Raw genomic sequence first — 13,604 nt, 5'->3', positions numbered from 1 at the left:
GGGAGCCTGCTTGCATCAGTGATCAATTGATCGATTTGGCTTTATTGACACGATTGGAAAAATGTGTCATCGTTGAGTCCTTATCAATAATTGGAAATCATTCACATTGGTGGTGAAGTGCGGCAGGACGGACGGACAGAAAACATTCAGATTATTTGTTTCCCTGAATATCCTGACCCGCTATCTGTTTTTTTTTATTTTTCCTACATCCCCGGAGTGGTGTGTATCGGCGAGCGTTGGAGCGCCATCGCCGCCTCCTAGCAGGGAAAGTCTGTTTTATTTCTCTTTTTATCAGTGTGAAGTCTAATTATTTTTCCTCCGTCTGCCCAGGAAACCAGGTTGTGTCTCCAGGAGTTTGTGTCGGGAACGAGCTCACATCAGAGGCTGCCAGCGAGCTCGGCCTTCCGCAGGGGATCGCAGTGGCCGCTGCGCTAATAGACGCTCACGCCGGCGGACTCGGTAAGTCGAGGATAAACTCCTTAAAGAAAGTGGTATACCAATGCTATGTAAGGGCCCATTCACATTGTCCTGCTGTAGTAGCGCGAGCCCGACCGCAACACGCAGCAACGTGCATAACATGCATTGGTGTGACGCAATGCAGCGCAATGTGCGGCAACGCACTGCCATGCTTTGTGGTGCGCTGTCAGAAATGGTAAATGCGCATTTTTTGGTGTATTAGCAGCAAACTCAGTTTGAAAGGGCTGCCTTAGCACAATGCACATTGTCACACGGCATAGCATGCATCCATGTGCGTGCATTAATGCACAGTGAGGGTGTGAATGGGCCCTAAGCCATTCTGCTATGGTGGGTCTCAGGGTTTCTCAACCTTTTTTCAGTGACGGCACCCTAGAAAAGTATGTGAAATCTTGGGGCACCCCTGTCTGAAATGTAAAAACATAAATGTTACTTACCAATGAGAAATCTGAGCCTGGGACAATGTACGCAACTGCCTTGGTGAAATTAACTTCAAGTTAGAAGCCCCTCCTTCATGTCTGAGGCCCCCCCTTTACATCAGAGTCTCCCCTTGACATCAGAGGCCCCCCTATACATGACAGCCCTACATCCTATCACAGTCACCCCTATACATCTGAGGTTCCCCCTATACATGAGTCACTTCTATACACCAGAGGCTCCCCTTTACATCAGAGGTCCCCCCATCACATCAGAGGCCCCATCACTTCAGAGACCCTCATCACGTCAGAGATCCCCCTATACATGAGAGCCCTACATCACAGTCACCCCTATATATCTGAGGGTCCTCCTATACATGAGTCACTTCTGCACACCAGAGGCAGAGGCCCCCTTTCACATCAGAGATCCACCTATCACATCAGAGGCCCCCCTTCACATCAGAGGTCCCCCCATAATTTCAGAGGCCCCATCACGTCAGAGGCCCCCCTTCACATCAGAGGTGCCCCCATCACATCAGAGGTCCCCCCATCACATTAGAGGCCCCCCTTCACATTAGAGGTCCACCCATAACGTCAGAGGCCCCCATCATGCCAGAGGTTCCCCCATCACATCAGAGGCCCTCATCACTTCAGAGGTCCCAACATCACGTCAGGGGCCCCCTTCACGTCAGAGGCCCCGCTTCACATCAGAGGTCCCCCCATCACATCAGAGGCCCCCTTCACATCCGAGGTCACCCTTCACATCAGAGGTCCCCCCCCCATAATTTCAGAGGCCCCATCACGTCAGAGGCCCCCCTTCACATCAGAGTTCCCACCATTACATTAGAGGCCCCCCTTCACATCAGAGGTCCCCCCATAACGTCAGAGGCCCCCATCATGTCAGAGGTCCCCCCATCACATCAGAGGCCCTCATCACTTCAAGGGTCCCACCATCACGTCGGGGGCCCCCTTCATGTCAGAGGCCCCCCTTCACATCAGAGGTCCCCCCATCACATCAGAGGCCCCCCTTCACATCCGAGGTCACCCTTCACATCAGAGGTCCCCCCCCATAATTTCAGAGGCCCCATCACGTCAGAGGCCCCCCTTCACATCAGAGATCCCCCCTGCACATCAGAGGCCCCCCTTCACATCAGAGGTCCCCCATAACGTCAGAGGCCTCTATCATGTCAGAGGTCCCCCCATCACATCAGAGGCCCCCATCACTTCAGAGGTCCCACCATCACGTCGGGGGGCCCCCTTTACGTCAGAGGCCCCCCTTCACATCAGAGGTCCCCCATAACGTCAGAGGCCTCTATCATGTCAGAGGTCCCCCCATCACATCAGAGGCCCCCATCACTTCAGAGGTCCCACCATCAAGTCGGGGGGCCCCCTTTACGTCAGAGGCCCCCTTCACATCAGAGGTCCCCCCCATCACATCAGAGGCCCCCATCATGTCAGAGGCCCCCATTAGGTCAGAGGTCTCCCTATACATGAGAGCCCTACATCACAGTCACCCTATACATCTGAGGGTCCCCCTATACACGAGTCACTCCTATACATTAGTGGCCCCTTCACATCAAAGGTCCCCCCATCACATCAGAGGCCCCTATCACATTAGAGGCCCCCATATACATGAGAGCTCTACATTGCATCACAGTCACCCCTATACATCTGAGGGTCCCCCTATACTTCAGAGGCCCCCCTTCACATCAGAGGTCCCCCATCACATCAGAGGCCCCCACTGTATTAGAGGACCCCTATACATGAAAGCTCTATATTACATCACAGTCATTCCTATTCATTTAGGGGCCCCTATACATGAGTCCCCACCATATCAGAGTAACTCCTATACATCAGAGGCCCCCTATATATAAGTCCCCCATCATGTAGGATTGTGTATATTGGGGTTTTCAATATCTTTTTCGAATTGGTTGAACTATGTGGACTATTGTCTTTTTTTCAACTTCACTAGCTATGTAACATCAGAGTGTCTAATTCACATCAATGTCAGAGCCCCCCAGTCACTCAGGCTACCCATCACAGAGCTCCCCAGTCAATCAGGCTCTCCGTCACAGAGCCCCCCAGTCAATCAGGCTCCCCGTCACAGAGCTCCCCAGTCACTCAGGTCCCCCATCACAGAGCCCCCCAGTCAATCAGGCTCCCCGTCACAGAGCTCCCCAGTCACTCAGGTCCCCCATCACAGAGCCCTCCAGTCAATCAGGTCCCCCATCACAGAGCCCCCCAGTCAATCAGGCTCCCCGTCACAGAGCTCCCCAGTCACTCAGGTCCCCCATCACAGAGCCCTCCAGTCAATCAGGTCCCCCATCACAGAGCCCCCCAGTCAATCAGGCTCCCCGTCACAGAGCTCCCCAGTCACTCAGGTCTCCCCCATCACAGAGCTCCCCAGTCACTCAGGTCCCCTGTCACAGAGCCCCCCAGTCACTCAGGCTCCCCATCAAAGAGCTCCCCAGTCACTCAGGCTCCCCATTATAGAGCCCCCCAGTCACTCAGGCCCCCCGTCACAGAGCCCCCCCAGTAGATCAGGCTCCCTGTCACAGAGCTCCCCAGTCACTCAGGCTCCCCATCACAGAGCCCCCCAGTCACTCAGGCTCTCCATCACAGAGCTCCCCAGTCAATTAGGCTCCCTATCACAGAGCCCCCCAGTCAATCAGGCTCCCCGTCACAGAGCTCCCCAGTCACTCAGGTCCCCGTCACAGAGCCCCCCAGTCAATCAGGCTCCCCATCACAGAGCTCCCCAGTCACTCAGGTCCCCCTTCACAGAGCTCCCCAGTCAATCAGGCTCCCCGTCACAGAGCTCCCCAGTCACTCAGGTCCCCCATCGCAGAGCTCCCCAGTCACTCGGATCCCCCATCACAGAGCCCCCCAGTCGATCAGGCTCCCTGTCACAGAGCTCCCCAGTCACTCAGGTCCCCCATCACAGAGCCCCCCAGTCAACCAGGCTCCCTGTCACAGGGCTCCCCAGTCACTCAGGTCCTCCATCACAGAGCCCCCCAGTCAACCAGGCTCCCCGTCACAGAGCTCCCCAGTCACTCAGGTCCCCCGTCACAGAGCCCCCCAGTCAATCAGGCTCCCCGTCACAGAGCTCCCCAGTCACTCAGGTCCCCCGTCACAGAGCCCCCCAGTCAATCAGGCTCCCCATCACAGAGCTCCCCAGTCACTCAGGTCCCCCTTCACAGAGCTCCCCAGTCAATCAGGCTCCCTGTCACAGAGCTCCCCAGTCACTCAGGTCCCCCTTCACAGAGCTCCCCAGTCGATCAGGCTCCCCGTCACAGAGCTCCCCAGTCACTCAGGTCCCCCATCACAGAGCTCCCCAGTCAATCAGGCTCCCCGTCACAGAGCTCCCCAGTCACTCAGGTCCCCCATCACAGAGCCCCCCAGTCAATCAGGCTCCCCGTCACAGAGATCCCCAGTCACTCAGGTCCCCCATCACAGAGCTCCCCAGTCAATCAGGCTCCCAGTCACAGAGCTCCCCAGTCACTCAGGTCCCCAATCACAGAGCTCCCCAGTCAATCAGGCTCCCTATCACAGAGCTCCCCAGTCAATCAGGCTCCTCGTCACAGAGCTCCCCAGTCACTCAGGTCCCCCGTCACAGAGCCCCCCAGTCAATCAGGCTCCCCGTCACAGAGCTCCCCAGTCACTCAGGTCCCCCATCACAGAGCTCCCCAGTCAATCAGCTCCCCGTCACAGAGCTCCCCAGTCACTCAGGCTCCCCATTATAGAGCCCCCCAGTCACTCAGGTCCCCCATCACAGAGCTCCCTAGTCACTCAGGTCCCCCATCACAGAGCCCTCAGTTATACAGGCTCCCCATCACAGAGCTCCCCAGTCAATCAGGCTCCTCGTCACAGAGCTCCCCAGTCACTCAGGCTCCCTATCACAGAGCCCCCCATTTAATCAGGCTCCCCGTCACAGAGCTCCCCAGTCACTCAGGTCCCCCATCACAGAGCTCCCCAGTCAATCAGGCTCCCCGTCACAGAGCTCCCCAGTCACTCAGGTCCCCAATCACAGAGCTCCCCAGTCAATCAGGCTCCCCATCACAGAGCTCCCCAGTCACTCAGGCTCCCCATCACAGAGCTCCCCAGTCACTCAGGCTCCCCATCACAGAGCTCCCTAGTCACTCAGGTCCCCCATCACAGAGCCCCCAGTTAAACAGGCTTCCCATCACAGAGCTCCCCAGTCAATTAGGCTCCCCATCACAGAGCTCCCCAGTCACTCAGGTCCCCCATCACAGAGCTCCCCAGTCACTCAGGTCCCCCATTACAGAGCTCCCCAGTCACTCAGGTCCCTCATCACAGAGCCCATCAGTCACTCAGGTCCCCCATCACAGAGCTCCCCAGTCAATCAAGCTCCCCATCACAGAGCTCCCCAGTCAATCAGGTCCCCCATCACAGAGCTCCCCAGTCACTCAATTCTCCCCCATCACAGAGCTCCCCAGTCAATCAGGTCCCCCATCACAGAGCTCCCCAGTCACTCAGGTCCCCCATCACAGAGCTCCCCAGTCACTCAGGTCCCCATCACAGAGCTCCCCAGTCACTCAGGTCTCCCCCATCACAGAGCTCGCCAGTCACTCTGGTCCCCCATCACAGAGCTCCCCAGTCACTCTGGTCCCCCATCACAGAGCTCCCCAGTCACTCAGGTCCCCCATCACAGAGCTCCCCAGTCACTCAGGTCCCCCATCACAGAGCTCCCCAGTCACACAGGCCCCCATCACAGAGCTCCCCAGTCACTCAGGTCCCCCATCACAGAGCTCCCCAGTCACTCAGGTCCCCCATCACAGAGCTCCCCAGTCACACAGGCCCCCATCACATCAGATCTCTACCTTTTGGCTTCAGATGCATGGCAGAAGGTGGCAGGTGGAGGAGGTCGGGAGAAGGTGGACTTCCATCTTCTCCCGAATGCTGGGGGCAGTCCTGTATGCCACCTGCCCTGGACAGAGTCTTGCATGTCCATGGTGCGGGCTGCCAGTTACCATTACTATGGCAATGAATGACTTCCTGCTCCCTGGCCCTAGAGTGTCATTGGTTGTTATGATGCTGGCTGCCAGCCCGCCCACACCATAGCAACGCATAACTCTGATCCAGGGGTGCTGCAGTGGTTGAGATGTGTATCTAAAGGCAACTGTTTTGTTTTTTTTTTGGATGGAGGTGTTAGAAAGGAACCTCTTTCATCAGGGCTACAAAACACATGTAATAAGAAATATAGTCAATGACTAAAGAATGATCACATATCAATGTTTACAGGGAGAAGATAACCATACAACTTTAATATTTTTACATTTTCAAATATTACATTCCTATGGTATTTTATTCTTCTCTCTGTGAACATTGATATGTCGATATTCTATAGACTGGGTGGTTTTATGTATTTTGTAGCCCTGATAAAGAGGGGTCCCCTTTTAGCTCTGATAAAGGGAGTCTATTTTATTCTTGATAAAGGGGGTCCCTTGTAGCCCTGATGAAGGGGTGCCCCTGTTGCCCTGATGAAGAGGGTCCCTTGAAGGCCCTGGTCAAGGGGCCCCCTTGTAACCCTGATAAAGGGGGTCCCTTGTAGCCCTGATAAAGGTGGTCCCTTGTTGGCTTGATGAAGGGGGTCACCTTGACGCCCTAATGAAGGGGGTCCCTTGTTGCCCCTGATAAAGGGGGTCCCTTGTTGCCCCTGATAAAGGGGGTCCCTTGTTGCCCCTCATAAAGATAGTCCCTTGTTGCCCTGATAAAGGGGGTGCCTTGTTGGCTTGATGAAGGGGGGTCACCTTGACCCCCTAATGAAGGGGGTCCCTTGTTGCCCCGATAAAGGGGGTCCCTTGTTGCCCTGATGAAGCGGGTCCCTTGTTGCCCTGATGAAGGGGGTCCCTTGTTGCCCTGATGAAGGCAGTCCCTTGTTACCTCTGATGAAGGCAGTCCCTTGTAGCCCTGATAAAGGGGGTCCCTTGTAGTCCTGATGAAGAGGGTCCCTTGTTCCCCTCATGAAGTGGGTCCCTTGTTGTCTTTGATGAATGGGGTCCCTTGTAGCCCTGATCAAGGGGTCCCTTGTTGACTTGATAAAAGGAGATCCCTTGTTTCCCTGATAAAGGGGGTCCCTTGTTGCCCTGATAAAAGTGGTCCCTTGTTGCCTTGATAAAGGGGTCCCTTTTTGGCTTCATAAAGTGGTTCCCTTTATCAAGAATGGGGTCCCTTGTAGCTCTGATGAAGGGGGTCCCTTGTAGCCCTCAAAGCGTATTGGCTGTTGAATACAAGTAAAACGTGTTCTGTGCATTCGCTGGTGGAATGGTGCTTCCCCCATCTCTATCCAGGATTTATAGATTTATCTTTTCAACTTGTCACCGGGGAAAGAAAGCAAGGAGAAATCCAAAATTGTACAGTTGTCACCAGAAATCTTGAGTTGACAACTCGGCTGCAATGAAACCCAACCAGTGTTGTCAGCCCTGCCCAATTTCCCCTGTAGGACTATAGGTTTCTGGAAGATTAGGAGGTATTTTTCTGTACTTAAGGTGTTTTTAAAGGGACAAAACTTAGGGAAATGTCCATGTGTTCATGTGTTAAAGTGAGGTACTGAATATTTGTATTTCTTTTTGCCCAGACTTATAATATACAGTATATTTTATATATATATATATATATATATATATATATATATATATATATATATATATATACATAGGTATATATATATATATATATATATATATATATATATATATATTTATAGTATAATCATATTTATATAATCATAACACATACAGTGCAAACACAATATACTTAAGGTTACTGGAAGCAATTTAAAACATTTAGCTCTAAAATCACCCTTTAAAACATAATGGCTGAAAAGATATTTAAATTCCCAAACTGATGGTGATTCCAGGCTGTCAGAGTCCTGTAGAAATTCAGGTCCGGCTTGAAGCATACGTGGGAATGCCCTTCAATGATTGCAGTGTTCGGGGGGAATGAGTCCCCCTGGGACCCGTGGAAAGTTCGAGGTCGGCTCAGGCAGAGAAGGTGCTGACAGGCTCAGGAAATGGCTAAATTACAATCATTTTTCCAATAACATAAAGCGGCAGGTACACACTGAACCTATAGTCTGTATAGGGCGCGAGCGAGCAGCTGCGTCTTGGGCCTGCGTCGCAGTTAATCAGGTATTCTCGCCACAGCTGTGCGCAGCACTGACTCTTCCATTTAATTGGTGGTTATAAAAGGCAGTGCTTACACAGCTGGACTCGTTAACGTTTGATCCCAGCATTGTACGGGCACAATATTCTTCGCTGCAGAAGCATAGATGGCAAAAAGACCAAGTGGTTCATTTTTGTGGGTTTTTTTAATTTGTTTTTTAATATTTATGAGTATAGAGCCTGTCTTTATCCCAAACATGTTTAAACTCACATAGGGGTATATTTATAAAACATTTGTATAGCAGCTTGCCCATTGAAAGAGCGTATACATTCGTTCTGTGCAAATGGCCAAAAAAAACGCCCCCCAAAGGATATGAGGCTATTTCCTGAGCTGATCGAATGTTGTTCATTGGTTAAAAACAGAAAATACCTCATTTGGCCACTAGATGGTGATAAGTATCATAGGTAATTCCTATGATACATAGCACCATCAAGCGGCCAAATGTACCCCCCCCCCCCCCCCAAGTGAAATGAGTAGGGGGTAAAAAAAAAAAAGTGTGAAAAGTAAAAAAAGAACACACACAGTTCTTGACAAGTCCTTTATTAAAAAAAAAAACCAAGAAATAAATGTCCCCCGAAGTAAATCCAACGTCAAACACCGGCCACGACCTGTACAAAAAAAAAAAACCCTGCCACGTCCGCTCCCGTGTTACTTCACATGGCGAAAGACAGGTAAACATGGGGGTGGGTCATCCATTGACTTCACCGGATGACGCCACCCCCATGTTTACCTGTTATCCGGGGGGGCTTCCAGATTCTGATGAGCCCCCCGCCCGCAGACTCCCACAACCAGGTTTGTGGGGAAGTGGCCTTTGTCCACATCAACATGCGGACAAGGTTCTTTGGGTGGGAGACCCCCTTTCCCCAAAGCACCCCCCCCTCATGTTGAGGGCATGTGGCCTGGTATGGTCCATGGGGCGAGCTTGCTCATTCTCTGTCTTTCCTGACCTGCCGGGCTGCTTGCTCGAATAAGGGTCTGGTATGGATTTCTGGGGGGACCCCATACCATTTTTTTTTTCTAATTTTGTTGTGTGGTTCCCTACAAAATCCATACCAGACCTGAAGGGCATAGTATTGATTTGTTTACATTCAGCTGACAGCAGCAGGGAATCCCACTGACAGCAGATGAATCATGGTTGTGAAGGACATGGCGGCCGCCTGCTCCTTACCAACCCGCTTCTCAATGCATCCAAATGCATTTAAATTTCATTATATATATTTTTTGGATTCATTCAGATTCGTTACTATGTACATTCGGAAATTCGGATATGAATCCAAATCTCCAAAGATGGAATTTTCATCTGATGAACGAATCTGAACAAACCGAAACAAACATGTCTAGGAATTAGGACCCCCTTCCTCCTGCTGGAGATCCCTCTAGTGATAAAGGCCCCTCTTCGGGCGCCTGAATTACAGCGGCGGGGGGGGGGGGGGTTTGAAGCACCTGATTAGAGTCATAGGCTCTAATCGGCGTCAAAAAAGGTAAACAGTTCAGGTCTGTTAGAAAAGTGAATGAATATGCGCTTTCCTAACACTGAACCGCCTCTCCGCCAATCAGGTGCTCGGGTCTGTTACCTGTCACCTGATTGGCTGAAATGACAGGCACTGTGATTGAAGGCCTATCATTACCTGTCACCTCCTGCTGGTGATCCCTCTAGTGATATTAAGATCTATATAGAGGAATCAGGTCCTCCTTCCTTCTGCTGGTGATCCCTCTAGTGATATAAAGATCTATATAGAGGAACCAGGACCTCCTTCTCCTGCTAGAGATCCCTCTAGTGATATAAAGATTTATATAGAGGAATCAGGACCTCCTTCCTTTTGGTGGTGACCCCTCTAGTGATATAAAGATCTATATAGAGGAATCAGGACCTCCTTCCTCCTGCTGGTGATCCCTCTAGTGATATAAAGATCTATATAGAGGAATCAGGACCTCCTTCTCCTGCTAGAGATCCCTCTAGTGATATAAAGATCTATATAGAGGAATCAGAACCTCCTTCCTCCCGCTGGTGACCCCTCTAGTGATATAAAGATTTATATAGAGGAATCATGACCTCCTTCCTCCTGCTGGTGACCCCTCTAGTGATATAAAGATCTATATAGAGGAATCAGGACCTCCTTCCTCCTGCTGGTGACCCCTCTAGTGATATAAAGATCTATATAGAGGAATCAGGACCTCCTTCCTCCTGCTGGTGATCCCTCTAGTGATATAAAGATCTATATAGAGGAATCAGGACCGCCTTCCTCCTGCTGGTGACCCCTCTAGTGATATAAAAATCTATATAGAGGAATCAGGACCTCCTTCCTCCTGCTGGTGATCCCTCTAGTGTTATAAAGATTTATATAGAGGAATCAGGACCTCCTTCCTCCTGTTGGTGATCCCTCTAGTGATATAAAGATCTATATAGAGGAATCAGGACCTCCTTCCTCCTGTTGGTGACCCCTCTAGTGATATAAAGATCTATATAGAGGAATCAGGACCTCCTTCCTTCTGCTGGTGACCCCTCTAGTGATATAAAGATCTATATAGAGGAATCAGGACCTCCTTCCTCCTGCTGGTGACCCCTCTAGTGATATAAAGATCTATATAGAGGAATCAGGACCTCCTTCCTTCTGCCGGTGATCCCTCTAGTGATATAAAGATCTATATAGAGGAATCAGGACCTCCTTCCTCCTGCTGGTGACCCCTCTAGTGATATAAAGATCTATATAGAGGAATCAGGACCTCCTTCCTCCTGTTGGTGACCCCTCTAGTGATATAAAGATCTATATAGAGGAATCAGGACCTCCTTCCTTCTGCCGGTGATCCCTCTAGTGATATAAAGATCTATATAGAGGAATCAGGACCTCCTTCCTCCTGCTGGTGACCCCTCTAGTGATATAAAGATCTATATAGAGGAATCAGGACCTCCTTCCTTCTGCTGGTGATCCCTCTAGTGATATAAAGATTTATATAGAGGAATCAGAACCTCAGTGGACCTCAGGAATCAGTGATGACATCACTGGGTCTAAATAGGACATATAATGGAATGAAAAGGCTTTATTTCAAATTTTCATGTTGAAAAGGGGACAAAGGAGGAACCAGGGAACACATAGAACACAATAAGCAGACTACACTTCAGCATTAATGGTAGATACACGACATAGTTGGAGGAAACAGTCCAGCGTGTTTTGCTGCTCTCACATTTTGTCATGTGCTTGGCCTCTGTGTGTCTTGCAGTTCTAATCCTTCTCCCTGTTTTGTTTCTTCTCGATAAGGAGTAATCGGCGCAGACGTGACGGGACACCATCTCCCCTGTGAAAAGGAGCCAATCACGTCGCGGCTGGCCCTGATCTGCGGAACGTCGTCTTGTCACATGGCGGTCAGTATCGCACAGATATCTCCTGGCTGTCATTGTGTACTTTGCCTGTCCTCAGTTCACCCCCTCAGTCTTCTCCTCGCACACACCCGCCGTCCGGGTTTATGAATTGCGCTGTGTGTTTGTGTGTTTGAGGTCGCAGCGGCCGCACTGAACGCTGTCTTCGCGTCAACGGCCCGTGAAATTGTGTGTTTTTTATTTACGTCTCATCTCTATTAATATCTGGACCGGGCACGGCGTTCAGAGGCTCCAGACATCCCTAAGTGACCCGGGGAGTTTTCATTCATTTTAGGAAGAGAGAAATACTAGGTAAAAAAATAAAGATTTTAAGGGGAACTCTGGGCAATCTCTATTAAAGAAAATTAAATGTAATATATCCACTTGCTGACCAGGCCTTTTTCTGACACTATTTGTTGTTAAAATAAAAATCTGTATTTTTTGATAGAAAATTACTTAGAATCCCCAAACATTATATATATATATAGTGGGGACGGAAAGTATTCAGACCCCCTTAAATTTTTCACTCTTTGTTGTATTGCAGCCATTTGCTAAAATCATTTAAGTTCATTTTTTCCCTCATTAATGTACACACAGCACCCCATATTGACAGAAAAACACAGAATTGTTGACATTTTTGCAGAAAAAGAAAAACTGAAATATCACATGGTCCTAAGTATTCAGACCCTTTGCTGTGACACTTATATATTTAACTCAGGTGCTGTCCATTTCTTCTGATCATCCTTGAGATGGTTCTACACCTTCATTTGAGTCCAGCTGTGTTTGATTATACTGATTGGACTTGATTAGGAAAGCCACACACCTGTCTATATAAGACCTTACAGCTCACAGTGCATGTCAGAGCAAATGAGAATCATGAGGTCAAAGGAACTGCCTGAAGAGCTCAGAGACAGAATTGTGGCAAGGCACAGATCTGGCCAAGGTTACAAAAAAATAAGACATATTTTTTTTTTTAAAGCGCCCCGTCCCTCTGTGCTCATCCGCAGACGCGAACTCATACGTAAGTCGCGCCCGCATATGTACACGGTGTTCAAACCACACATGTGAGGTATCACCATGATCGTTAGAGTGAGAGCAATAATTCTAGAAAAAGAATTCCTCTGTAACTTTCGACTGGTAACCTGTAAAAAAATGTAAAATGTCGCCTATTAAAATTTTTAAGTACCGTAGTTTGTCGCCTTTCCATGAGCATGCATATTTTGAAGGAGTGACATGTTAGGTATCTATTTACTCGGCATAACATCATCTTTCACATTATACAAGAAAATTGGGCTAACTTTACTGTGTTTTTTTTTTTTAAGTACATTGAAGTGTATTTTATTCAAAAATTTGAAAAATTTGGAGCTTGAAGCTCCAAAAACGCTGGAGGAGAAAAAAATCAATTATTCTCTATGGAGTTGGGTCACATCTCCACTCCAAGTTGTCTGAAGCCAAAGGCCTGAAGCTCAAAAAAGTTCTGGAGCTTTTTTTGTAACTCCAGTCGGGCAGATTTGAGCGTTTTGGTGCATTTTTATTCCCATAGAAATGAATGGAAACGTGCCGTTTGTGCACATTGGCGCATTTTGACCCACGTTCATGCATGATTTTCTGCTCAAATAAAAAATATATATATGTAAAATACAAATAATTTATGAATAAATAAATGTAAAATAAATACACAAATAGCTAATAATCATCATAAATAAATAAAATAAATTAATAATATGCAATAATACATAAATAAATAATAATTAACCCTTAACCTTAAAAAAAAATAATATAATTAATAATAATAGTAATAATAATGTATTTATTTATTTAGTGTTAGGGTGTTTAGTTATTTATTATTATTTTATTGTATTTTTTAATAGTTAGGGGTTAAGGTTCAGGGTTAATTATTTATTTATTATTATTGAGTTTTGAAGTACTGAATTTATTTATTATTTATGATTGCTTTTATATATTTGTGTATTTATTTTACATGTATTCATTTATTAATATTATTATTATTATTATTATTAGTAGTAGTAGTAGTAGTAGTAGTAGTAGTATTAACACCTTAACAAAAATATATATATATAATTAATAACCCTAACCCCTAACCCTAATCACATCTCCACTCCAAGTAGTCTGAAGCCAAAGGCCTGAAGCTCAAAAATGTTCTGGAGCTTTTTTTG

At 48.3% G+C, this 13,604-nt stretch overlaps 1 protein-coding gene across 3 annotated transcripts in view; it reads left to right on the top strand.

The window, feature by feature from the left end:
• FGGY (FGGY carbohydrate kinase domain containing) overlaps positions 1-13,604 on the top strand; it is a 319,083-nt gene that overhangs the window by 185,519 nt on the left and 119,960 nt on the right. For all 3 annotated transcript variants that reach the window (XM_073593859.1, XM_073593858.1, XM_073593857.1), the window contains exons 7-8: positions 331-459; positions 11,330-11,433. In XM_073593859.1, the coding sequence (XP_073449960.1) occupies positions 331-459; positions 11,330-11,433 (233 nt within the window). The remainder of the gene's footprint in view (positions 1-330; positions 460-11,329; positions 11,434-13,604) is intronic.

The sequence above is a fragment of the Aquarana catesbeiana genome, linkage group LG07, assembly GCF_042186555.1.
Source record: "Aquarana catesbeiana isolate 2022-GZ linkage group LG07, ASM4218655v1, whole genome shotgun sequence".
NCBI classification, from domain to species: domain Eukaryota; kingdom Metazoa; phylum Chordata; class Amphibia; order Anura; family Ranidae; genus Aquarana; species Aquarana catesbeiana.
The sequence above is the reverse complement of the archived record's forward strand: the minus strand, read 5'-3'. Positions and strand labels throughout refer to the sequence as shown.